The following is a 27554-nucleotide window of genomic DNA, read 5'->3' as shown; positions in this document are numbered from 1 at the left end:
CATGGAGATGTTGAACCCGGAACTGACACAGACCAGTAACAGCTTTGCCGCCCCTGGATCCAGAGGTTCTGGCACCTTCGTCCGTGGTGACTTCCCAATCAAGATCGGATCCGGAGGTACCTGCGTCATCGTCCTCGGCTCTGTCTCCCTCTCCGGTGGCTTCTACCTCGGGTTCAGATCCTCGGAGCTCCCAGCCTCACCAGACCGTGAGGCTGCCTGAGAGACCGGCCCATTCAACATCACCAGCTGTCATCATAGGCAGCTCTGTGGTGAGAAACATCTCGGTCCCCAAGGCAAAAACCCTGTGCTACCCAGGAGCATGAGTACAGGACATAACAAGGCTGCTTCCGACTGTTCTACGACAGATGCCGGAGCTGACACTGTCGTAGTCCATGTGGGGTCAAACGACATAAGGAGGGCTAGCTCAGAACATTTGAAACTGGATTTTAAAGAACTGATTTTAGCATTAGAAGACTCCAAAAAATGGCCAATAATTTCAGGTCCAGTACCATAGTTGGGCCATGGTGTGAAAGATTCAGCAGACTGCTGGCATTACACATCTGGCTAAAAGACTACTGTAGCTCTGCTGGAGTCACTTTTATTGATAACTTTGACACATTTTGAAAACAGAAGATACTCTACAGGAATGACGGAGTCCATCCAAATCATCTTGGCTCCTGGACTCTGTAAACGCATTTCAAGGCTGCATTGAAACAATGACTGGTAAATGATCCAGGACCAGCTCAGTTAATCCCTACCATTGTGACAATGAGTCGTCATAATGCTGCATCAAATGTACATGATCTTAGGGGCATTGGCAAACACAATGTAAGTCATTTAATTTATGTACCCCCAATTGCACCGAAATACATCTGTTTATCCTACAGCTATTGTAAGCAGTAATCATTGCAGTTGCACTGTTAGCACTGAGGCGGTGTGCAATATTAGAAATACCACTTTATGCAGCTCACCCTGCACTTTCAGCTCCAATGTAAATAACATGAGTAAGTCTACCTCTGATAAGCTTCACAGTAAAGCATTAAAAACAATCAAGCAACCCAGAAAAGTGCTAAAAATAGCCCATATTAACATATATAGCCTAAGAAACAAGGTCCATGAAGTCAATAACTTGCTTGTAACAGATGACATTCATATTCTGACTATCTCTGAAACTCACTTAGATAATACCTTTTGATGATACAGTGGTAGCAATACATGGTTATAACATCTACCGAAAAGACAGAAATGCCAACAGGGGCGGTGTTGCTGTCTATACTCACATTCCATAACCACATTCCTGTAAAGCTTAGAGACGATCTAATGTTAAATACTGTTGAAGTAATATGGCTACAGGTTCATCTGCCCCACCTAAAGCCCATTCTTGTGGGAAGCTGCTATAGACCACCAAGTGCTAACAGTCAGTATCTGGATAATATGTGTGAAATGCTTGATAATGTATGTGATCAACAGAGAAGTATATTTTCTGGGTGACTTAAATATTGACTGGCTATCATCAAGCTGCCCACTCAGGAAAAAAACTTCAAACTGTAAAAAGTGTCTAAAACCTGGATCAGGTCAGTCAACCTACCAGGGTAGTTACAAGCAGCACAGGAATTAAATCATCAACATGTATTGATCACATTTTTACTAACGCTGCAGATTTTTGCTTTAAAGCAGTATCCAAATCCATAGGATGTAGTGATCACAATATAATAGTCATATCTAGGAAAACCAAAGTTCCAAAGGCTGGGCCTAATATAGTGTATAAGAGGTCATACATGAAGTTCTGTAGTGATTCATATGTTGATGATGTAAAGAATATTTGCTTGTCTGTGGTGTGTAATGAGGAGCAACCAGACGCTGCACTTGACGCATTTATGAAACAACTTATTCCAGTTACTAATAAGCACGCACCCATTAAGAAAATGACTGTAAAAACTGTTTAAATCCCCTTGGATTGATGAAGAATTGAAAAGGTGTATGGTTGAGAGGGATGAGGCAATTAAGTCTGGCAGCCCAACTGATTGGCAAAGTACTGCAAATGAAGAAATCATGTGACTAAACTAAATAAAAATAAACGACACAAAGATAAATTATATAAAGAATGATAGTAAAAAGCTTTGGGGCACCTTAAATGAAATTTTGGGGAAAAAAGCCAACTTGGCTCCTTTATTTATTGAATCAGATGGCTCAATCAACACAAAGCCCACTGATTTGCTGCTTTGGCAGCAGCTAATGGGGATCCATAATAAACAAAAATACAAACTGAACTAAATGACTACCGCCCTGTAGCACTCACTTCTGTCATCATGAAGTACTTTGAGAGACTCGTCAAGGATCATATCACCTCCACCTTTACCGTCCACCCTAGACCCACCCCAGTTTGCATACCACCGTAACAGGTCCACAGACGATGCAATCGCCATCACACTGCCGTATCCCATCTGGGCAAGAGGAATATGTAAGAATGCTGTTCATTGACTACAACTCAGCATTCAACACCATAGTACCCTCCAAGCTCACCATCAAGCTGGAGGCCCTGGGCCTCGACCCAGCCCTGTGCAATTGGGTCCTGGACTTTCTGACAGGCCGTCCCCAGGTGGTGAAGGTAGGAAACAATATCTCCACCTTGCTGACCCTGAACACTGGGGCCCCGCAAGGGTGCGTGCTCAACCCCTCCTGTACTCCTTGTTCACCAATGACTGCATTTGCAGACGACACAACAGTAGTGGGCTGATTACCAACAACGACGAGACAACCTACAGGGAGGAGGTGAGGGCACTCAGGAAAACAACCTCTCACTCAACATCAACAAAACAAAGGAGATGATCGTGGACTTCTGGAAACAGCAGAGGGAGCACCCACCTGTCCACATTCGAAGGGATAGCAGTGGAGAAAGTGGAACGTTTTTTAAGTTCCGTGACGTACACATCAACGGAAAAAACTGAAATGGTCCACCCACACAGACAGTGTTGTGAAGGCGCAACAGCGCCTCTTCAACCTCAGGAGGCTGAATAAATTTGGCTTGTCACCCAAAACTCTGACTAACTTTTACATATCCACAATCGAGAGCATCCTGACGGGCTGTATCACAGCCTGGTATGGCAACTGCTCCGCCCTCAACCGCAAGGCTCTCCAGAGGGTGGTGCGATCTGCACAATGCATCACCGGGGGCAAACTGCCTGCCCTCATGACACCTATAGCACCCGATGTCACAGGAAGGCAGAAAAGATCATCAAAGACAACAACCACCCGAGCCACTGTCTGTTCACACCGCTACCATCCAGAAGGCGAGGTCAGTACAGGTGCATCCAAGCTGGGACCGAGAGACTGAAGAACAGCTTCTATCTCAAGGCCATCAGACTGTTAAACAGCAATCACTAACTCAGAGAGGCTGCTGCCTACATGGAGACCCAATCACTGGCCACTTTAACAAATGGATCACTAGTCACTTTAAACAATGCCACATTAAATAATGTCACTTTAATAATGTTTACATATCTTACATTACTCATCATATGTACAGTATATACTGTATTTTATACCATCTATTGCACCTTGCCTATGCCGCTCGGCCATCGCTCATCCATATACTTACATGTACATATTCTCATTCACCCCTTTTGGATTTCTGTGTATTAGGTAGTTGTTGGGGAATTGTTAGATTACTTGTTATATATTACCGCACTGTCAGAACTAGAAGCACAAGCATTTCGCTACACTCGCATTAACATCTGCTAACCATGTGTATGTGACAAATAATATTTGATTTGAATTTCTAAGCAAACAGCAGGAGGCAGGCAGTCTCAACTTTAAGTCTTTACTGAAGACTCATCTCTTCAGTAGGTCCTATGATTGAGTGTAGTCTGACCCAGGGGTGCCAAGGTGAACGGCAAGGCACTGGAGTGATGAACCACCCCTGCTGTCTCTGAGTCACTGTCTTACTAGAGCTCTCCCATGCCGCCCCTAGGAGTGGTGCATCACATCATGCCAGGCTTTTTTTGCTGTACTCGTCTTGAGTTGGTTGAGTCACTGACGTGATCTTCCTGTCCGGTTTTGCCCCCCCCAGGCTTGTGTGATGGAGATCTTCGTGGGCTATACTCAGCCTTGTCTCAGGGTAGTAAGTTGGTGGTCAATTGATACCCCTCTCGTGATGTGGGGGCTGTGCTTTGGCAATGTTGGTGGGGTTATATCCTGGTTGACCCTGTCCGGGGTATCGCTGGACAGGGCCACAGTGTCTGGTGTAATTCTTCTGTCTCATCTGGTGTCCTGTGTGAACTTAACTAGGCTCCCTCTAATTCTACCATCTCTCTCTCTTTCTCTCTCTCTCTACCCTCCCAGAGGACCTGAGCCCTAGGACGATGCCTCAGGACTACCTGGCCTGATGACTCCTGGCTGTCCCCAGTCCACCTGGTCATGCTGCTGATCCAGTTTCTGCTGTTGTCTGTGGCTATGGAACCCTGACCTGTTCACCAGACATGCTACCTTGCCCCGGTCCTGCTACTTTCAACCCTCTCTCTCTTCCTCTCTCTCTCCTTCTCCCCTCTCTACCGCTCCTGTGGTCTCGCCCTCTGAATGCTCAGCTATGAAAAGCCAACATGTAGTCCTGAGGTGCTGACCTGTTACACCCCCTACAACCATTGTGATTATTATTTGACCCTGCTGGTCATCTATGAACGTTTGAACATCTTAAAGAATGATCTGGCCTTAATGGCCATGTACTCTTATACTGGGGAACCCACGCCCACCTACTTTTTCTTATTCTTCCACCCCAGTAGCCGGATGCCGCTCTGGTCTGGCGGAAGTTTCACCACCGTCTCGGCTCTCCACAACCGACTGACCGGTGCTAGGCAGGGTTCTATCCACGAAGGGGTCTCCCCCTTCCCTGGAGAACGGAGCTGATCTCGACCCAACCAACCAGCCATGGAGGTTAGTCACTCGCCATGGAAGTCAAAGAAGGCGTTCTCTGGCAACCGGGGTCTCCATGGAGATGTTGAACCCGGAACTGACACAGACCAGTAACAGCTTTGCCGCCCTGGATCCAGAGGTTCTGGCACCTTCGTCCGTGGTGACTTCCCAATCAAGATCGGATCCGGAGGTACCTGCGTCATCGTCCTCGGCTCTGTCTCCCTCTCCGGTGGCTTCTACCTCGGGTTCAGATCCTCGGAGCTCCCAGCCTCACCAGACCGTGAGGCTGCCTGAGAGACCGGCCCATTCAACATCACCAGCTGTCATCATAGGCAGCTCTGTGGTGAGAAACATCTCGGTCCCCAAGGCAAAAACCCTGTGCTACCCAGGAGCATGAGTACAGGACATAACAAGGCTGCTTCCGACTGTTCTACGACAGATGCCGGAGCTGACACTGTCGTAGTCCATGTGGGGTCAAACGACATAAGGAGGGCTAGCTCAGAACATTTGAAACTGGATTTTAAAGAACTGATTTTAGCATTAGAAGACTCCAAAAAATGGCCAATAATTTCAGGTCCAGTACCATAGTTGGGCCATGGTGTGAAAGATTCAGCAGACTGCTGGCATTACACATCTGGCTAAAAGACTACTGTAGCTCTGCTGGAGTCACTTTTATTGATAACTTTGACACATTTTGAAAACAGAAGATACTCTACAGGAATGACGGAGTCCATCCAAATCATCTTGGCTCCTGGACTCTGTAAACGCATTTCAAGGCTGCATTGAAACAATGACTGGTAAATGATCCAGGACCAGCTCAGTTAATCCCTACCATTGTGACAATGAGTCGTCATAATGCTGCATCAAATGTACATGATCTTAGGGGCATTGGCAAACACAATGTAAGTCATTTAATTTATGTACCCCCAATTGCACCGAAATACATCTGTTTATCCTACAGCTATTGTAAGCAGTAATCATTGCAGTTGCACTGTTAGCACTGAGGCGGTGTGCAATATTAGAAATACCACTTTATGCAGCTCACCCTGCACTTTCAGCTCCAATGTAAATAACATGAGTAAGTCTACCTCTGATAAGCTTCCCAGTAAAGCATTAAAAACAATCAAGCAACCCAGAAAAGTTCTAAAAATAGCCCATATTAACATATATAGCCTAAGAAACAAGGTCCATGAAGTCAATAACTTGCTTGTAACAGATGACATTCATATTCTGACTATCTCTGAAACTCACTTAGATAATACCTTTTGATGATACAGTGGTAGCAATACATGGTTATAACATCTACCGAAAAGACAGAAATGACAACAGGGGCGGTGTTGCTGTCTATACTCACATTCCATAACCACATTCCTGTAAAGCTTAGAGACGATCTAATGTTAAATACTGTTGAAGTAATATGGCTACAGGTTCATCTGCCCCACCTAAAGCCCATTCTTGTGGGAAGCTGCTATAGACCACCAAGTGCTAACAGTCAGTATCTGGATAATATGTGTGAAATGCTTGATAATGTATGTGATCAACAGAGAAGTATATTTTCTGGGTGACTTAAATATTGACTGGCTATCATCAAGCTGCCCACTCAGGAAAAAACTTCAAACTGTAAAAAGTGTCTAAAACCTGGATCAGGTCAGTCAACCTACCAGGGTAGTTACAAGCAGCACAGGAATTAAATCATCAACATGTATTGATCACATTTTTACTAACGCTGCAGATTTTTGCTTTAAAGCAGTATCCAAATCCATAGGATGTAGTGATCACAATATAATAGTCATATCTAGGAAAACCAAAGTTCCAAAGGCTGGGCCTAATATAGTGTATAAGAGGTCATACATGAAGTTCTGTAGTGATTCATATGTTGATGATGTAAAGAATATTTGCTTGTCTGTGGTGTGTAATGAGGAGCAACCAGACGCTGCACTTGACGCATTTATGAAACGACTTATTCCAGTTACTAATAAGCACGCACCCATTAAGAAAATGACTGTAAAAACGGTTTAAATCCCCTTGGATTGATGAAGAATTGAAAAGGTGTATGGTTGAGAGGGATGAGGCAATTAAGTCTGGCAGCCCAACTGATTGGCAAAGTACTGCAAATGAAGAAATCATGTGACTAAACTAAATAAAAATAAACGACACAAAGATAAATTATATAAAGAATGATAGTAAAAAGCTTTGGGGCACCTTAAATGAAATTTTGGGGAAAAAAGCCAACTTGGCTCCTTTATTTATTGAATCAGATGGCTCAATCAACACAAAGCCCACTGATTTGCTGCTTTGGCAGCAGCTAATGGGGATCCATAATAAACAAAAATACAAACTGAACTAAATGACTACCGCCCTGTAGCACTCACTTCTGTCATCATGAAGTACTTTGAGAGACTCGTCAAGGATCATATCACCTCCACCTTTACCGTCCACCCTAGACCCACCCCAGTTTGCATACCACCGTAACAGGTCCACAGACGATGCAATCGCCATCACACTGCCGTATCCCATCTGGGCAAGAGGAATATGTAAGAATGCTGTTCATTGACTACAACTCAGCATTCAACACCATAGTACCCTCCAAGCTCACCATCAAGCTGGAGGCCCTGGGCCTCGACCCAGCCCTGTGCAATTGGGTCCTGGACTTTCTGACAGGCCGTCCCCAGGTGGTGAAGGTAGGAAACAATATCTCCACCTTGCTGACCCTGAACACTGGGGCCCCGCAAGGGTGCGTGCTCAACCCCCTCCTGTACTCCTTGTTCACCAATGACCGCATTTGCAGACGACACAACAGTAGTGGGCTGATTACCAACAACGACGAGACAACCTACAGGGAGGAGGTGAGGGCACTCAGGAAAACAACCTCTCACTCAACATCAACAAAACAAAGGAGATGATCGTGGACTTCTGGAAACAGCAGAGGGAGCACCCACCTGTCCACATTCGAAGGGATAGCAGTGGAGAAAGTGGAACGTTTTTTAAGTTCCGTGACGTACACATCAACGGAAAAAAACTAAAATGGTCCACCCACACAGACAGTGTTGTGAAGGCGCAACAGCGCCTCTTCAACCTCAGGAGGCTGAATAAATTTGGCTTGTCACCCAAAACTCTGACTAACTTTTACATATCCACAATCGAGAGCATCCTGACGGGCTGTATCACAGCCTGGTATGGCAACTGCTCCGCCCTCAACCGCAAGGCTCTCCAGAGGGTGGTGCGATCTGCACAATGCATCACCGGGGGCAAACTGCCTGCCCTCATGACACCTATAGCACCCGATGTCACAGGAAGGCAGAAAAGATCATCAAAGACAACAACCACCCGAGCCACTGTCTGTTCACACCGCTACCATCCAGAAGGCGAGGTCAGTACAGGTGCATCCAAGCTGGGACCGAGAGACTGAAGAACAGCTTCTATCTCAAGGCCATCAGACTGTTAAACAGCAATCACTAACTCAGAGAGGCTGCTGCCTACATGGAGACCCAATCACTGGCCACTTTAACAAATGGATCACTAGTCACTTTAAACAATGCCACATTAAATAATGTCACTTTAATAATGTTTACATATCTTACATTACTCATCATATGTACAGTATATACTGTATTTTATACCATCTATTGCACCTTGCCTATGCCGCTCGGCCATCGCTCATCCATATACTTACATGTACATATTCTCATTCACCCCTTTTGGATTTCTGTGTATTAGGTAGTTGTTGGGGAATTGTTAGATTACTTGTTATATATTACCGCACTGTCAGAACTAGAAGCACAAGCATTTCGCTACACTCGCATTAACATCTGCTAACCATGTGTATGTGACAAATAATATTTGATTTGAATTTCTAAGCAAACAGCAGGAGGCAGGCAGTCTCAACTTTAAGTCTTTACTGAAGACTCATCTCTTCAGTAGGTCCTATGATTGAGTGTAGTCTGACCCAGGGGTGCCAAGGTGAACGGCAAGGCACTGGAGTGATGAACCACCCCTGCTGTCTCTGAGTCACTGTCTTACTAGAGCTCTCCCATGCCGCCCCTAGGAGTGGTGCATCACATCATGCCAGGCTTTTTTGCTGTACTCGTCTTGAGTTGGTTGAGTCACTGACGTGATCTTCCTGTCCGGTTTTGCCCCCCCCCAGGCTTGTGTGATGGAGATCTTCGTGGGCTATACTCAGCCTTGTCTCAGGGTAGTAAGTTGGTGGTCAATTGATACCCCTCTCGTGATGTGGGGGCTGTGCTTTGGCAATGTTGGTGGGGTTATATCCTGGTTGACCCTGTCCGGGGTATCGCTGGACAGGGCCACAGTGTCTGGTGTAATTCTTCTGTCTCATCTGGTGTCCTGTGTGAACTTAACTAGGCTCCCTCTAATTCTACCATCTCTCTCTCTTTCTCTCTCTCTCTCTACCCTCCCAGAGGACCTGAGCCCTAGGACGATGCCTCAGGACTACCTGGCCTGATGACTCCTGGCTGTCCCCAGTCCACCTGGTCATGCTGCTGATCCAGTTTCTGCTGTTGTCTGTGGCTATGGAACCCTGACCTGTTCACCAGACATGCTACCTTGCCCCGGTCCTGCTACTTTCAACCCTCTCTCTCTTCCTCTCTCTCTCCTTCTCCCTCTCTACCGCTCCTGTGGTCTCGCCCTCTGAATGCGCAGCTATGAAAAGCCAACATGTAGTCCTGAGGTGCTGACCTGTTACACCCCCTACAACCATTGTGATTATTATTTGACCCTGCTGGTCATCTATGAACGTTTGAACATCTTAAAGAATGATCTGGCCTTAATGGCCATGTACTCTTATAATCTCCACCTGGCCATCCCTCGGAGCCTGGTTCCTCTCTAGGTTTCTTCCTAGGTTCCTGCCTTTCTAGGGAATTTTTCATAGCCACCATGCTTCTACATCTGCATTGCTTGCCGTTTGGCTTTTTAGGCTGGGTTTCTGAGGCATCTGCTTTATAAATACATTTGATTGATCCACACCCCTACCATTTTTTGTGACCAACAGATGCATATCTGTATTCCCAGTAATGTAAAATCCATAGATTAGGGCCTATTGAGTTAATGTCAATTGTCTGATTTCCTTATATGAACTGTAAATGTAAATCTTTGAAATTGTTGCATGTTGCATTCATATTTTTGTTCAGTGTAGTTATACACGTGCCGCATTCAACGGCCACCAGTTAGCAAGTTGGACATTTCTGAGTTTCCTAGTTCCGACTAGCACTTGAACACGGCATTATAATGCTCGTTCACATGCACAGTTTTACTACAGGTCTGATTTATAACGGGAAACATGTACGGCATGCGCCAAGTTTTTGAGCATGTGCAATCTTTTCAGAAATGGAGCACCATTGAGTACATTAGTGTAAAATGTACTCAATGGTTATAGAGGAGGGCCCACACTTTTAAGTTGGGGCCTCCTAACTCCACAATGAGAGAGGGTGCAGGCAAGGCAGCAGGCTGTTAGTCAGCCTGCCAGCTTAGTGGAGTCTGCCACTAGCACAGTCACTGTAGTCAGCTCAGCTATCCCCATTGAGACCGTGTCTGTGCCTCGATCTAGATTGGGCAAAACTAAACATGGCGGTGTTCGCCTTAGCAATCTCACTGGAATAAAGACCTCCTCCATTCCTGTCATTATTGAAAGAGATTGTGATATCTCACATCTCAAAATAGGGCTACTTAATGTTAGTTCCCTCACTTCCAAGGCAGTTATAATAAATTAAATAATCACTGATCATAATCTTGATGTGATTGGACTGACTGAAACATGGCTTAAGCCTGATGAATTTACTGTGTTAAACGAGGCCTCTCCTCCTGGTTACACTAGTGACCACATCCCCCACGTAACCCGTAAAGGTGGAGGTGTTGCTAACATTTACGATAGCAAATTTCAATAAAAAACATTTAAAGACTGCATTCATCTTTTGAGCTTCTAGTCATGAAATCTATGCAGCCTACTCAATCACTTTTATAGCTCCTGTTTACAGACCTCCTGGGCCGTATACAGCGTTCCTCACTGGCAGATAATGGCAGATAATATTCAAATTGTTGGTGACTTTAATATTCATATGGAAAAGTCCACAGACCACTCCAAAAGGCTTTCGGATCAATCATCGACTCAGTGGGTTTTGTCCAACATGTCTCCGGACCTACTCACTGCCAGAGTCATACTCTGGACCTAGTTTGTTCCGTGGAATAAATACTGTGGATCTGAATGTTTTTCCTCATAATCCTGGACTATCGGACCACCAATTTATTATGTTTGCAATCACAACAAATAATCTGTTTAGACCCCAACCAAGAATCATCAAAAGCTGTGTTATAAATTCCAGGGCAACCCAAAGATTCCTAGATGCCCTTCCAGACTCCCTCTACCTACCCAAGGATGTCGGAGTACAAAAATCGGTTAACCACCTAACTGAGAAACTAAATTTAACCTTGAGTAATACCGTAGATACAGTCGCACCCCTAAAAACAAAAAACATTTGTCATAAGAAACTAGCTCCCTGGTATACAGAAAATACCCGAGCCCTGAAGCAAGCTTCCAGAAAATTGGAGCGGAAATGGCGCTCCACCAAACTGGAAGTCTTCCGACTAGTTTGGAAAGACAATACCGTACAATATCGAAGAACCCTCGCTGCTGCTCGTTCATCCTATTTTTCCAACTTAATTGAGGAGATTAAGAACAATCCTACATGTATTGTTGATACTATCACAAAGCTAACTAAAAAGCATTGGATGGCTTTCACTTCAGCACTTCATTAACAAAAATATCATGATCATTAGAAAGCAAATTACGGACTCCTTTTTAAATCTGCGTATTTCTCCAAAGCTGCACAACACTACCAGGACCTAGGATCAAGGGAGTTTTTAAATCCAATATCTCTTGACACATTCATGAAAATAGTAATGGCCTCTAAACCTTCAAGCTTCATACTGGACCCTATTCCAACTAAAAGAGCTGCTTCCTGTGCTTGGCCCTCCTATGTTGAACATAATAAACAGCTCCCTATCCACCGGATGTGTACCAAACTCACTAAAAGTGGCAGTAATAAAGCCTCTTGAAAAAGCCAAACCTTGACCCAGAAAATATTTTAAAAACTATCGGCCTATATCAAATCTCCCATTCCTCTCATAAAAAATTGAAAAAGCTGTTGCGTAGCAACTTCACTGCCTTCCTGAAGACAAACAATGTATTCAAAACGCTCCAGTCTGGTTTAGACCCCATCATAGCACTGAGACTGCACTCGTGAAGGTGGTCAATTACCTTTTAATTGCGTCAGACCAAGGCTCTGCATCTGTCCTCGTGCTCCTAGACCTTAGTGCTGCTTTTGACACCATCGATCATGACATTCTTTTGGAGAGACTGGAAATCCAAATTGGTCTACACGGACAAGTTCTGGCCTGCTTTAGATATCAGTTTGTCTCTGTGGATGTTTTATCCTCTGACAAATATACTGTACGTTTGTGTTCCTCAAGGTTCTGTTTTAGGACCACTATTGTTTTCACTATATATTTTACCTCTTGGTGATGTCATTCGGAAACATGTTAACTTTCACTGCTATGCGGACGATACACTGCTGTACATTTCAATAAAACGTGGTGAAGCCCCAGAATTACCCTCCCTAGAAGCCTGTGTCTCAGATACAAGGAAGTGGATAACGCCAAATGTTCAACTTTTAAACTCGAACAAAACAAAGATGCTAGTTCTAGGTCCCAAGAAACAAAGAGATCTCCTGTTGGATCTGACAATTAATCTTGATGGTTGTACAGTCGTCAAAAATAAAACTGTGAAGGACCTCTGCGTTACTCTGGACCCTGATCTCTCTTTTGATGAACATATCAAGACTATTTCAAGGACAGACTTTCTGCCCAGAAATTATGCAGAAAAGTTAATCCATGCTTTTGTCACTTCTAGATGAGTGTTACGTTCTCCCCTCGGGTGAAGTTCGTCTGAGGAGGAGACGTAAATGCTTGTCCCTACGCACACAAGGTAAACTAGATGGATGGGGAAGAAATGTGGGGTGTAATGAGCGGAAATAACCAGAACTCAATGTTAGCCCTCGGGGGATGTTTAGTAAAGTAATTAAGCAAACAACATAAAACACCCAGGGAAAATAGTAAATAAAACCAGGGAAGGTAAGAGAAGAGAATGTTTGGGATCGGGGTCCAAGTAATGAAAATAAACAAAAGGTCCCTCCTCTTCTACACAACTAATCCTTCTTAACACACTCTACACCCTAACCCACTGTCCTACCTGGTTCCAAGAAAATACAAGGGTGACACCCGCCCGGCTAACCTAGTGTACAAAACAATGGGTTATCTACGTGGGAATGTACACCCATGGGCAGATCTACCTTTTCCCTTCTCCAGGACCTAGGTAGGGTGGAGTACCTCAGGAGGACAGGCTGAAACACAAACAAAGATAAATTAAAACAACAAATCATCAAATCCTCAACTAGCCAAAAAGTGTTTTTTTTTCTCTCTCTCTCTCTCTCTCTCTCTCTCTCAGAACATCAGGGACAGACTGATATTCTGCAAAAAGTACAGGGATTGGAATGCTGAGGACTGGGGTAAAGTCTTTTTCTCTGATGAATCCCCTTTCCGATTGTTTGGGGCATCCGGAAAAAAAGCTTGTCTAGAGAAGACGAGGTGAGCGCTACCATCAGTCCTGTGTCATGCCAACCGTAAAGCATCCTGAGACCATTCATGTGTGGGGTTGGTTCTCAGCCAAGGGAGTGGGCTCACTCACAATTTTGCCTAAGAACACAGCCATGAATAAAGAATGGTACCAACACATCCTCCGAGAACAACTTCTCCCAACCATCCAGGAACAGTTTGGTGACGAACAATGCCTTTTCCAGCATGATGGACCACCTTGTCATAAGGCAAAAGTGATGACTAAGTGGCTCGGGGAACAAAACATCGATATTTTGGGTCCATGACCAGGAAACCCCCCAGACCTTAATCCCATTGAGAACTTGTGGTCAATCCTCAAGAGGCGAGTGGACAAACAAAACCCCGCAAATTCTGACAAACTCCAAGCATTGATTATGCAAGAATGGGCTGCCATCAGTCAGGATGTGGCCCAGAAGTTAATTGACAGCATGCCAGGGCGGATTGCAGAGGTCTTAAAAAAGAAGGGTCAACACTGCAAATATTACATTTTACATTTACGTCATTTAGCAGACGCTCTTATCCAGAGCGACTTACAGTAGTGAATGCATACATTTCATACATTTTTTTTTCTTTCTGTGCCGGCTAATGTCAACTTGTAATTGTCAATAAAAGCCTTTAACACTTATGAAATACTTGTGATTATACTTCAGTATTCCATAGTAACATCTGACAAAAATATCTAAAGACACTGAAGTAGCAAACTTTGAAAATTAATATTTGTGTCATTCTCAAAACTTTTGCCGACGACTGTATTATAACAATATGTCCAATAGCCTATTTTAAAAGCCTACCTGCATAATATAGTTCCTCCATGCCGTTAAGGGGCGCATTTCCGTCATAAATAAACGCTATCGGAAAAACCCGGCCTCTCAGCCATGTTGAGATGTCGCTCGGCGCTGAGAGCTGCAGCCCGCCATTGTGTAGATTCTAAGCTCTGTAGAGAGACAGGGGCACTTGGCTAACTCTCAAATAGACATTTCATATACCCTCCCACTTAAATTAAAAACGAATTAAAATACAAAAAGGCTCCAGGGAGAAAGACATGTCAGCCAGCAGCCTTCTTGAACAGGTAAAGAGAGTCACCTTCTGAATATTTACGAGACCAAATTTCCATCGAGACGTAGCTAGTTAGGATAACGTTAGCTTGTTCCAGAGGCAGTGACTCTCTGTAGTGCAGTAGGCCTGACCACCTGCTAAAGGACTGACTGGTGAATATACATTTCTTCATTTATTTTTCCCTTCCTCTCTTCTCATAAATCAAACCTTCATGAATCACCTGGACCCAATCCAGAGACCGAAAGGCCAAGGAAACAAAGGTAAGTCATCGTAACATGACAAGTTTGCTGGCTCTGTATGCGGATCTTTTTTCGTGTGGTGTGTACGGAAACCCTCTTCTGCGTGGGCAAATGTGATGATGGCTCGCTAGCCAGCCAGATAGCAGGCCAGTATCACCAAAGTGCCAATTTCGCTTCTATAGTTGATTGGACATGTGAACAAATTTCCGATAAGTTGGTAGTACTTACTTAGCTAATATTTTAGTTTTATTACATTTACTGTCAGTTGTGCTAATACACAATTTTGTATTTTGATGAAATCCGTCCGCGCTAGCTTGAACGTTCGCTAGTTAGCCTGGCTAGCTTGGTAGTTAGATTGTGCTACCTAACTGGGATAACTCTACATTTGCAAACTAGCTCGCTATACATTTCCCAAGTCAGACAGCTAGCTAGTGGCTAACTTGAGCGTTGGTTAAGTGCTAGCGACTACCTTATTCATTGGAACCTTCCACGCAAACTAAACCGGTTGTTCCTTGTATTTCCTTAACGCTAGCTGGCTAACCACGCGATTTAAAGGATTCTTCGCGCTCGTGAATTGCCTGCCAATGACACGTCTTCGAGCATGCTGTTCTCACCGTACCAGTAGCGTAGCATGCTGTTCTCACCGTACCATTTAAGTTTAAATGTTTTAGTTCAATATTTTGAGGCAACTTTGTTTACTAGCCAGGCCTGTTTTCCAGTTTGGCTGTTCCTTTTCAGATTCTGCTCATGTCAGGGCGAACTGACACACGTCGGACACAAGTTAAAGTTATGTCATGACCCCGATCACTGATGTTAAATACCAATCGATTGAGTTTGTTCGTCCAAAATTGCAGCTAGAAACAATATAGTACAGCAGCACCTCATCGCCTATTTCCATTCCCATTGGTGGCTGTCAAGATACTTATACAACTGATACACTGTAATAAACAGGCCGTTTCGCATGTAGCGATAGTCCTGCAGTTACGTTATTTTTTGACAGATTCTATATATCTAACATATACCGCAGCACCTGATACAACCCGATGCCTATGGCCTACAGTTACTTGTTTTAAAGGTGGGACAGTAGCTATAGGTCTAGCCAACATGAAAGACAACTGTTGTCCAACTCAACCAATCCAATGCTACCCATTTCAGTGCATTAAAACAGCATATTGTGCAATTTGTGGCAGTGAACTAAAGGTGTGCCATACTAGAGATGTATTATTAAATGTAAGGACTTCCTGATTCTTATTGTCATCCTACTCACCACCAGCCACAAATATGTAGGCCTATGACTAGTTGTAACTATTTCCACCTCATGCAAACAGATATATCCAGATGTCTTACATTGCTGCCTACTCTTTTTCCAGTGCAAAACGGAGCTGTGACCCAAAAGGATACTTTGAATGATGAGTTTGAGCCTTACCTGAACACTCAGGCCAGACAGGTGAGTACCACTTCTATCAGTTTTACTAGGCCACACACTGCTCCTAACATTTGCCTGCTTACGCTGCCTTATTCATAGCATTTGTTCAAGTAGCATTTTAAAACCGCCTCAGTTTTAATAGAAATTATCAGGATGATCAACAAGCTCTGACTCATAGATTACGATGGTAAACATGCAAAACAGGGATATTTTGCTGTATACCTTTACAGTAAATTACTTTTATACTGTTGCAATTCATCATGTGTCCGATCCAGGGCATTTAGCATGAAGACTCTTCTCTCCCAGTTTACTACGTAGTCCATTTGCCTAGAATTCCAATTCATAATTAAGCTGCCATTCATCTTGTCGTAACGGCCTCGGTTGGCATCTATCATTGGTAGAGTGGGCACTTCCCAGAAAAGTGGGCCACAATGGAAATAATGGAGCCTGTATTCCTCCAGTCAAAGGAATGCTGCATCCTTTTGTTGCGTAGCAATGCCACTGTTTCTCTTCATAAAGCAGTTCACTGGTGTGAAAATGGCCAGTTGTCCTAGTCTAGGCAGAGGCTGAGGGAGATTCAGAAAAGGATGTAATGATTGAAATACAGTCAGCAGTCTAACTAGTGTTCTTCTCTTCCCAGAGCAATGCGTATACGGCCATGTCAGACTCCTACATGCCAAGTTACTACAGCCCTTCCATAGGATTCTCGTACTCCCTGAACGAGGCAGCATGGTCCACCGGCGGCGACCCCCCCATGCCTTACCTGGCCTCGTATGGACAGCTGAGCAACGGGGAGCACCACTTCCTGCCCGACGCCATGTTCAGCCAACCCGGCCCGCTGGGCAGCAACCCCTTCCTGGGCCAGCACGGCTTTAACTTCTTCCCCAGTGGCATCGACTTCTCAGCCTGGGGCAACAACAGCTCTCAGGGACAGTCCACGCAGAGCTCTGGCTACAGCAGCAGCTACGCCTACGCGCCCAGCTCGCTAGGGGGCGCCATGATTGACGGACAGTCCCCCTTCACCCAGAACGAGCCCCTCAACAAGGCCCCCGGCATGAACAGCTTGGACAGCTTGGCGGGGCTTAAGATTGGCGGTGGTGCTGGGGACATGGGGGCGCCCAAGGTCGTGGGCTCTGGCCTCCCTGGGGGACCCCTGGGCCACAGCCAGGTGTCTGGTGGAGCTCCCAGCATGCCACTGCCCCCCATTGCCCCCGCCAAACCCGCATCCTGGGCAGACATTGCTGGCAAGCCTGCCAAGCCTCAGCCCAAGCTGAAAACCAAAGGGGGCATAGCGGGTACCAACCTGCCCCCTCCGCCCATCAAACACAACATGGACATCGGCACTTGGGACAACAAGGGGAACATGCCTAAAGCGTCCACCCCACAGCATGCGCCTATCCCCAGCAATGGGCAGCCGCCAAACCAGGCCTCCCCTCAGCCCGGCACCATGGCCGGAGGGACCCCACAACTACAGCTCAGCAACGGACAGTTGGTGGCCCCTTTGGCCCAGCTTGGGCAGCACCAGTTTCCCCCGAACGGGCAGCAGGGCATGGGGGGGCAGCTGCAGGTCTCCCAGGGCCCCCCGCCCACCACTCAGCCCACTCGCTGGGTCCCTCCACGGAACCGCGCTAATGGCTTTGGGGATGGCGGGGTGGGGCAGTCTCCCCCCAACTCTGGCGTGGGCGGGGTACCGGTACCTTCGGAGCCCCACCCGGTGCTGGAGAAGCTGCGCCTGGTCAACAACTACAACCCCAAGGACTTTGACTGGAACCCCAAGCAGGGGCGTGTGTTCATCATCAAGAGCTACTCTGAGGACGACATCCACCGCTCCATCAAGTACAACATCTGGTGTAGCACAGAGCACGGCAATAAGCGGCTGGACGCCGCCTATCGCTCGCTGGGTGCTAAGGGCCCCCTCTACCTGCTCTTCAGCGTCAACGGCAGTGGCCACTTCTGCGGCGTGGCGGAGATGCGCTCGCCCGTGGACTACAACACCTGCGCCGGTGTGTGGTCGCAGGACAAGTGGAAGGGGCGCTTTGACGTGCGCTGGATCTTTGTTAAGGACGTTCCCAACAGCCAGCTACGGCACATCCGCCTGGAGAACAATGAGAACAAGCCAGTGACCAACTCGCGGGACACGCAGGAGGTGCCCCTGGACAAGGCACGGCAGGTGCTGAAGATCATCGCCGGCTACAAGCACACCACCTCCATTTTCGACGACTTCTCCCACTACGAGAAGCGCCAGGAGGAGGAGGAGTGTGTGAAAAAGGTAACGGCCTACCCTCCACCCACCTGGGGAAATGCATAGGCCTACACCTTGGGTTGTGTGATGGGGGGAGGTGTGTGTGTGTGTGTGAGGGTTCTGAGAGCATCTGGAGAGCTAAAATTCTGTTGGGTATTAAGTTGATGTAGCTCATCAGTCATTATGTATGTGTTAATCTTACAATGTGCCATTCCAACAGAAAATGTAGATATGCCATGAACAAAATACAGTAAATTGTATATATATATTCAATAAATGCTGACTAGTGTTGATCAGTAGTGTCTGTATTGAATGTATATTTCCAATTCGGTATATTTAATCAATGAGCAATGTCACATTTTTGTTGTCGGAAATGTTATTAGGAATTGATTACTTTTGCATAGGCATTTACAGTTGAAAATTATGCCCTCTTTGAGATGGGGTTTCTGAAGTTATTTAGGAAATGGTTCAGATGCTTGGCTCACCAAACCAATGCTCTAGGCCAGTAAGGCCACTGCCCATTATATACAACTTAAAAAGGGGGAGCAGAAAGGTTTTTGCAAGAATCAAGTAAACCAAATGCTAAATGCCAGCAGTCACCCTTGTGCCCACCAAAATGCATTTTGTTGTTGACCTTTTCTATTGACTCCCAAAATAATTAGAATATTCATTATTATGCTCTGTCTTTTACAAAGGCTTCTATTCACATATGAAATGCATGTTTACATTGGCCCTTCAGTCTAAATGGCCATGGGCTCCCGAGTGGCGCAGTGGTCTATGGCACTGCATCTCAGTGCAAGAGGTGCCACTACAGTCCCTGCCACTACCCCGCACAATTGGTCCGGGGTAGGCCGTATATTGTAAATAAGATTTTGTTCTTAACTGACTTGCCTAGTTAAATAAAGGTTCAATTAAAAAAAAAAGAATACAAATAATATATGTTAATCCTTTGTGATGTTGGGAACAAATGCTTGCTCAATGTACTAATGTTGATGACTTCCACTCACAGCAGTGCGACAACTTGTTTTGAAGATGATATATTGAAGGCCATGTTATCAAAAGCAGTGTAAGTAGGATGATGGCATATTCAAATCTTATCCTACAAGGTCTGGAGTACTACAGTTTTTGAAAGTTTTTTTTATATATATATATTTTTTACACCTAGTAATTTGTTGCACCCACCTGGTGTCCCATATCTAAATCAGTTCCTGGTTAGAAGGGAGGAATGGGGGGGAAAGCAGTGGAACTGGCTTTGAGGTACAGATTTGAATTTGACGGCCCTATAGGCTAGCTCAATTTCTGACTCATTGCCAAACTGTGTATATCATAATAGATTGTCAGAAAGGGGTACACTCACTGTAGTTCTGTAACACTATTACTGACCCTGTTTTGTCATACTGACTACAGTGCTTGTTTGTCAGGTCTGAGATGCAGATGCAGCTTTCTTTACATCAAAACATAGGCCTAGTTTTTGGGTTATATTAGACAGTCCTGTCTGCTGTGGCAACAATATGTTGCAAATTTACATTCTGCCTTGTTTCCTTCAAGCTTATTTTGCTGAAACACAAATCATGCTTCCTTACATGGTGCTCTGTAATAACATTTTATTTTGGAACTTGAGGCGTAGAGTCCTTTCCCATCAGTAACTTCACATTGCATGACTGAGGCTATGTGTGCAAAACAGTCTGCATTATTTACTGCCGCAAGGAAACTGCTCTGCACCTGGGTGTATTTCTCAGGGAAACTCCCCTGTAAATATTGGGAAAAGACTCAATATTTACTAGTTGTCAAAGATCAATGTATAACTGGTATTTTATCAATGAATTAACTATAGCTTCCACTTAACTAGAAAAACAAGAGATGCGTGTTAATCATAGTTTTGTGGCTTACATGTTGATCCAGATTGGTGATAACCACTGACTACTGACTGGTATTGATGGAAAATCAACATGCACTTAGGTTCAGGCTTCAGAGTAGAGCTGAGCGTCATGTGCGCTAGGAAGGTGATATACTGACAACTCAAATGATGAATGATCCTTGCTGTGTAACGTAACAATGAAACAAAAGATTGTTTTAGAGAGCGATTATAGTTGACACATTTTTCATCCATCCACTTTGAGACTGCAAAGTCCATTTTTGTAAGTTCGTTAAGTTGATGCATGTATGCCTGAGATCGATTGAGGCCTCACATCCTTCCTGTTTTGTTCCAAACTAAAGCCTGGTGTTTTGTGTTACCAGGTGGAGGTCCAGGGAAGCGAGCCGTACCCCAGCAACCCAAACCCCAGCAGGAGTCATTACAGACTTCAGGTAACATGCCCTAGCGCTCCCACCTACCCCTCGTTCTCTTGGACCAACCTTTTTGTATGGATTTATACTTTATTAGGCCAGGTAGCCTAGTGGTTAAGAGCGTTGGGCCAGTAACCGAAAGGTTGCTGGTTTGAATCCCCGAGCTGACTAGGTGATGGCTGTGCCTTTGAGCAAGGCACTTAACGACTCCAATCCTGCTGAGGTTAATCAGCTTCTTGATATACCACACCTGTCAAGTGGATTGATTTATCTTGGCAAAGAATTGCTCACTAACAGCGACGTAAACACATTTGTGCAGAACATTTGAGAGCAATAAGGTTTTGGTGCATATTGAAAGTATCTTAAATCTTTTATTTCAGCTCATGAAAAATGGGACCAACACTGTACATGTTGCGTTTGATATTTTTGTTCAGTGTACCTAACTTCGTTGCTAACGTATACAAATGAGCTACCAAACCCGCTTTGTTTAACTCTGAGGTCCCTCTGTTTGTGACCAATTTAGGGAAATCCTTTCATTTTAGTGCCGTCCATTGTCGGAATAACCTATAAAATTCCTTGCATCTCGATTCCCTGGTGTTGCTAGGGCAATTTTTAGGATTCTGGTGTTAACTCAAATCCTCAGTGAATTCATTCTCGATTCTAGTGTATTTGTTGAAGTTGTGCTTTGTTTAATTTGTATTTTATTTGTAATGTTAATTTTTCACCCTGTTTGTGGAAATGTTTACTCGGGGCGCCATTGAGAATGAGGCCATGGTCTCAATTGGGCTCCCCTGAATAAATAAAAGTTTTATGTATTTAAAATAACATTTCACTATACACTGCAGAGATTTTGGGGTATGCCAGAATTAGTAACTTTACAGACACGTCAGTGACATTTTGCACTGGAGAACAAGTGGCGAGTAAACCCAGCCTAACAGGCCTGCTACGCTAGATGTGTAACTTTTTGTAGTGTGAGACACTCATTCCAATGACAATTCTGTTTTTATTTTCAAGAATTCTATGCATGGATAATGCCCGAGGACACAAGTTTCTCGCTTTCTGCTCACGCTGGCAAAAAATTACACTTCCAGTCTAGCGTCTAAAAACCTACTGTTTTCCTGTTAGACAGCCACCTTTGTTTTGGAATCAGGACATTTCATCAAGTTAAATTCCCTTTCTCTCAAATGATCAAAATGCAGATGTACTTTGACATTTTGTGCTCAATGTGCCCTTTACTGAATGAGGACAAATGTTCCATGTCTTGCTGTGGAGGATTATTGCAAATGTCTGAAAAGGTGATCAGAACTGCATGTTGTAGAACTACTTGGTGGGACCTGGTGGTAAGGAGATGCTCGGCACCAGCAGACATGTGGCTTGCTTTTAAACTTAAAGATTGACAAACTCCCCTCTCTTAAATCCATTGATGGAGTATAATAATTATGCCCACAGGTTACATTAAAATTGGATCTACAACATTCTGAAAAGCCCCAAAATCTCTGAAGTGTGTGTTGTGTTTTGATGTGAGTCCCCAAACTGAACTCTTCTTTTCTCTTTGTGTCCCACAGGAGCGCCAAGGACGTGTCAAGTAACAGTTACTGCTTTGGGCAAAAGACTGCAATATCCCCCACTTTCCACCCCATCTCACATTCAGATCTTTCAAGAAATGCAAAATGGAGGGGGGAAATTAACCAAGGACAAAAAAAAAACGACTAAATGAAGACTTTCTTGATTTCTTTTTACTTTAAAAGACTTACTTCGAACTTGTAGTAAAATAAATTATTATTCATAGGACTACAACATAATGCATAGCATCCTTAGGTGAATCTCTTTTGCCCAACCCCATTCCACTACATATGCTTTTTCTTTTTTACAAAATCATCTGTTTTTACAGTCCGAGAGCAAGTCTGTAATTCTTCTTACGCAAAATTCTAGTGGAAATGTTTAGTGTCGGCTACTATTAGTGCCCGAAAGTCAAGGCGGGCCATTTGTTTAATTTCTTAGTAAACCCCTCCATCCTGTGGAAGATTAATGGATCCAATCAGGACGCAGACGGGGTCTCTTCAGTGGATATTTGTCGTTGTGGGTACTGTCATCTCACCCTGCAAGGAGTTTGTTTCCAATGCTTCTGTCATAAAAAAAGGAGAACTGAAATGAATGTTCGAGATGACCCTGTTTTTTGGGGGGTAAGGTTTGGGGGAATTGAAAGTAAAAACATTATTACGTTTAGAGCCTTGGTCATTGTATAATTATTTTATAGTGTACAATTGTACAAAACGGGCCCTGTTTCCAGTCCTCTTTCTTGGACCTGTTCAGTAATGTTGCTTTTCTCTTGCCATTTTTGTTTCTTCCTCCCCTTCCGTCTTCTTAAAGACCGCGCTGACAAAGTGGCCTCGCCCCAACTCTTTCTATTAATCAGTTCAAAGTAATAAATGTGGTATACTCAGCAAGAACATGTGCGTTCCCCTCGTTTTACTGTAAGCACTTCTTGTCATGCTGTGTGCTTCCTTTTTCTGTATTTAAGGGTAAATGAATGTTTTATTACTTGGTAATTAAGCCCTATACCCTCGCACTTAATTCTACCCCAAACACCCCTCTTGCACCACTAACCACCTTTATCCCATCCACAATGTCCCCCCTTCTTTCCCCTCCCCTGCTGGCTGCTCAACCATAACACCACCACTACCCTTGCAGAATGTCAATGTTGGTGAAAAAAAATAAGGTCCTCTTTCAAAAACGACTGGCTTTTATCTGTGGCATAATAAAGATGCTCCTCAAAAGTCCAGCTTGCTATTTTCTCTTCTTGAAACTAAGCTATGGGGTTTTTTGGTAAGGACAGTGTTCATGTATTAGGCCAGTAGAATCTTGAGTGGTATCTGTAGGTGTTTTCTATGTGCTGCTGTTGTCATACTTGTTGTGATCTTGTCATTGTGCTCAACTCTGCATCTGTAACTACTACAACTCGGGTCACTGTCAAGTATGTAACTGGAGGCAGTGGAGTGAATTTCAGCCTACATTTTGGGTATTTCAGTCGAGGGAGATTTGGATATTGTAATTGGCAATGCTGAAGATGTAGGCTTATTTTATGATGCCGTCTTGCTGTTGTATATATTAGAAAAACAACCGGTGTATTGCATTAGCACAGACATGAGAAACATGCTTTCCGTATCTTGAATTCCCTTAAGTGCAGGGTCACCCGGACTTTGTTTAGGATCATCAGTATGCTACGTTTAACTCATCACTCACATTATGGCCCTTGAAATGAGTTCTCATTTAGCCATAATTATATTACTTCAAACACTGAAAATGAATCAGTCTTACCTTGACGTTATCACTGATCTGTCAAATTTGACCTGTAAAACATTGGCCTGCTGGAAGTCTTGCTTATCAAAACATGTTAGATCAATGATTACCATACTCAAATGATGTGAAAACTATTCTGACAGTGTTAAAGACCCAGATGTCAGTTCAAAAAGGTAAAAGACCAAGTGCTCTCCAACCTATGTGTTAGATCAAGGGTGTCAAACTCATTCCACGGCTGGCCGAGTGTCAAGACAACCAAGTGAGGGGAGTTCCTTACTAATTAGTGACCTTTAATTCATCCATCAAGGACAAGGGTGGAGTGAAAACCCACAAATACCCAGCCGTCTGTGGAATGAATTTGACAGTGTTAGATCATTTTTTTTACCTCCAGTGAAGTAATCTTCCTTCTATAGGTTTTGCATACCAATTATTTTTGATAAATATTTTGTCTATTGTCACTAAATGTATTCTCAATGCGAGTCCCATCATGTAGGTGTCCTCAACACATACTGGTGATGAATCTGAAAATCAAGACTCCTCTTTGTCAGAGGAGCGATACCTCACCGACCCATCCATTCAGCTCACGGGTCGGATTATGCTTCTAGCCTTTAACACTTCCTGATGTAGCCTATTTAGCAGCCCAATTCAGATCTTTTGTCCAATTATTGGTAAAATAACTTGTCATGAGATCTGAATTGGAACGGTCCGTAACCACGGCCTTTGTGTGCATTGTTTATGTTAAAAGAAAATTGGGTACAAGAGCATATTCACTAACCTCGCAAGTCGCCTGATCTCATGCGTTTACGTGAATGGTTTGCTACCACGGAATCATTGCGCAGTAGTGCCGTGTTCACGTAATGTTTGAAACTGACATTTCCGACTTGCTAACCTGGGTGTAAGAGTCAAATCCAGAGTTTCCCACTTGGGAGGTACCAGAATCACCCGATAGGAAGCTCTACGCATATAACTTTGGTTCATTTTAACTCCGCGCTCCCGAGTTATTCAACGTGAACGCGGCAGGATAATACGTTAGGAAAGTGGTAGTTCTTGATTTTTTTTTTGTAGGCTAAGAATGGGGGCACGTTCAAGCAAATCAGTTTTGTCAGGTCGGTGACTCGATGTGACACCGCCTTTAAAAGTGTTGCATTATGGGGCACAAATTTGTCCGATGTGCCTACATGTCGACTGCATGAACTTAATTTTTTTTTTTTTAAGTGATTGAACGAGCTACTACGGTCGCGACGAGCATGACCAGAATGACGCAACGATGAACCGCCAAACCACACCCCATTTCTGTTCGAAAATTGAGAAAGAGGACCGTTTTTACACATACATCTACACATTCAATTTCAGTTTGTGAAGCTTTGATAAGTGGGTTAGAGAGATGATTATTATTATTATAAAGAAAACTTGTATAAACAATGGCAACACTGCCATGATGGTCTGATCCTTGCTGTTGGATAACGACGACTTTCGTCGCAGATGCACCTCCCCCAACTTCACTCCTCGACTTTCGTCTATAGTCGGTTGCTTTAGCCTTACCACTCGAACGCGCCCTGGGCTTCAAATCATAGGCAAAATTGTCACAGGGGATGTGGGGACATGTTCTTCCCCCCCCCCCCAATATTTAGAACAGGTCGATTCGGCCGCCCCAAAAATACTTAAAATCCCCTGGAGGTCTGGGGCCCCCCAGATAGCATACGAACATGTCATAAGCATTGGCAAAATGTGTAGAATTGCAGGAAATTAGCTTTAACGGTTGACTTTTGGGCACAAAAAGCAGTCCTCTTACTCAATTTTCGAACAGAAATGGGGTGTGGTTTGGTGGTTCATCAATGTGTCATTCTGGTCATGCGCACCAAGACCAAAGTAGCTAGTTCATTAGCAAAGCTAGTCACCTGTAACTAACCAGTAACTCAGGGTTTCCCAAACTCTGACCTTGGGACCCCAAGGGTTGCACATTTTGGTTTTTGCCCTAGCACTACACCACTAATTCAAATAAATACTAATCATCAAGCTTTGATCATTTGAATCAGCTGTGTAGTGTTAGGCCAAAAACCCAAACGTGCACCCTTGGTGTCCCGAGGACCGAGTTTGGGATTCGCTGCAGTAACTCAGTATGTAACAGTATGTGTTGTTATTTCACAGGATTTGTTTTTGGACGGAAGCTGTAGAGATTTGTAATAAATTGCACTTCCGTAGCCAAATATCTTTTTCATACTAAAAAAATTGAGCATTAAATGACCTGGTATGATGGTGCATTGATCAGTTATACAGTTTAAAGCTGTTTTAGCTTTTTGGCCAAATTCGACCTTTAAAGTAACTCTCCAGTGTTTCCAGATTTCTACGAAATATGACCTATAATTAATTATAATATGAGTTAAATAGTTTTCCACTTATCCTTTCACTTATACTGTGTTTTCAAAATACCCCTCCATATACCCCTCAAAATATGCCTCAAAAGAGGGATAATAAGTCATGTCAAAATGTAAAAAAATATAATCTACTGCTCACTCCCTTTCTACAACTACACACAATACCCCATAATGACAAAGTGAAAACATGTTTTTAGAAAATTCTGGTAATTTATTGAAATTAGCTAAATGAAATTCAGAAAAATACATAACCTCCATCTAAAGTTACCACTTTTTCATTAGAACTACACTCATGAACTACAGCTCCAACCAAGTGTATATGTCTCACTTTCTACACATTGCCAGTCCACAAAAAAAGTATTTTTTTTTGCATTCTCAAAAAGTACCGCCTGGCAACGTTCAGTAAAAACAACGCTTTAATTTCATATAAAGCACATCAAACGGCCTGTAACTAACAGGTTTTACCACCCTGTGAGTCCTCAACTCGAGCAGGCTAAGAAGGCTGCAAGAGTTGTAGTTCAATAGACTTCTCTAACTTTCGGTGATGTCATACTTCTTGAACGTGAAATATTTTGATAAAAGGCATCGGGTATGAGCAAATAAATAAACAAATATAATTTAAAAGTATTCACACCCCTTGACTTTCCCCACATTTTGTTGTGTTACATCCTGAATTTAAATGGATCAAATTGAGATGCTTTGTCACTGGCCTACAAACAACACCCCATAATGTCATAGTGGAATCATGTTTTTTGAAATTTTCCCAAATTAATTAAAAATGAAAAGCTGAAATGTTTTGAGACAAGTATTCAACCCCTTTGTTATGGCAAGCCTAAATACGTTCAGGAGTTAAAATGTGCTTAACAAGTCACATAAATGGCATGGACTCATTGTGTGCAATAACAGTGTTTAACATGATTTTTGAATGACTACCTCATCTCTGTACCCCACACATACAATTATCTGCAAGGTCCCTCTGCCGAGCAGTGAATTTAAACACAGATTGAACCACAACATTTAGGGAGGTTTTCCAATGCTTT

At 43.9% G+C, this 27554-nt stretch overlaps 1 protein-coding gene and 1 long non-coding RNA gene across 2 annotated transcripts in view; one reads left to right on the top strand and one right to left on the bottom strand.

The window, feature by feature from the left end:
* LOC106610666 (uncharacterized) overlaps positions 1-25043 on the bottom strand; it is a 62393-nt gene extending 37350 nt beyond the window's left edge. The window contains exon 1 of the long non-coding RNA XR_001329946.2: positions 24915-25043. This is a non-coding gene — a long non-coding RNA (uncharacterized lncRNA). The remainder of the gene's footprint in view (positions 1-24914) is intronic.
* Positions 14440-23619, top strand: ythdf2 (YTH N6-methyladenosine RNA binding protein F2). The gene is made up of 6 exons (XM_014210108.2): positions 14440-14659; positions 14882-14906; positions 16256-16332; positions 16952-18580; positions 20792-20860; positions 22405-23619. Exons 1-6 carry the CDS (start codon positions 14633-14635, stop codon positions 22426-22428), a joined length of 1851 nt encoding a protein of 616 aa, XP_014065583.1. The 5' UTR covers positions 14440-14632; the 3' UTR covers positions 22429-23619.
* Positions 25044-27554: the final 2511 nt, after the last annotated feature.

This window comes from Salmo salar, chromosome ssa09 (genome assembly GCF_905237065.1).
Source record: "Salmo salar chromosome ssa09, Ssal_v3.1, whole genome shotgun sequence".
In the NCBI taxonomy this organism is placed as follows: Eukaryota; Metazoa; Chordata; class Actinopteri; order Salmoniformes; family Salmonidae; genus Salmo; species Salmo salar.
This window is presented reverse-complemented; position numbering and strand designations above follow the sequence as displayed.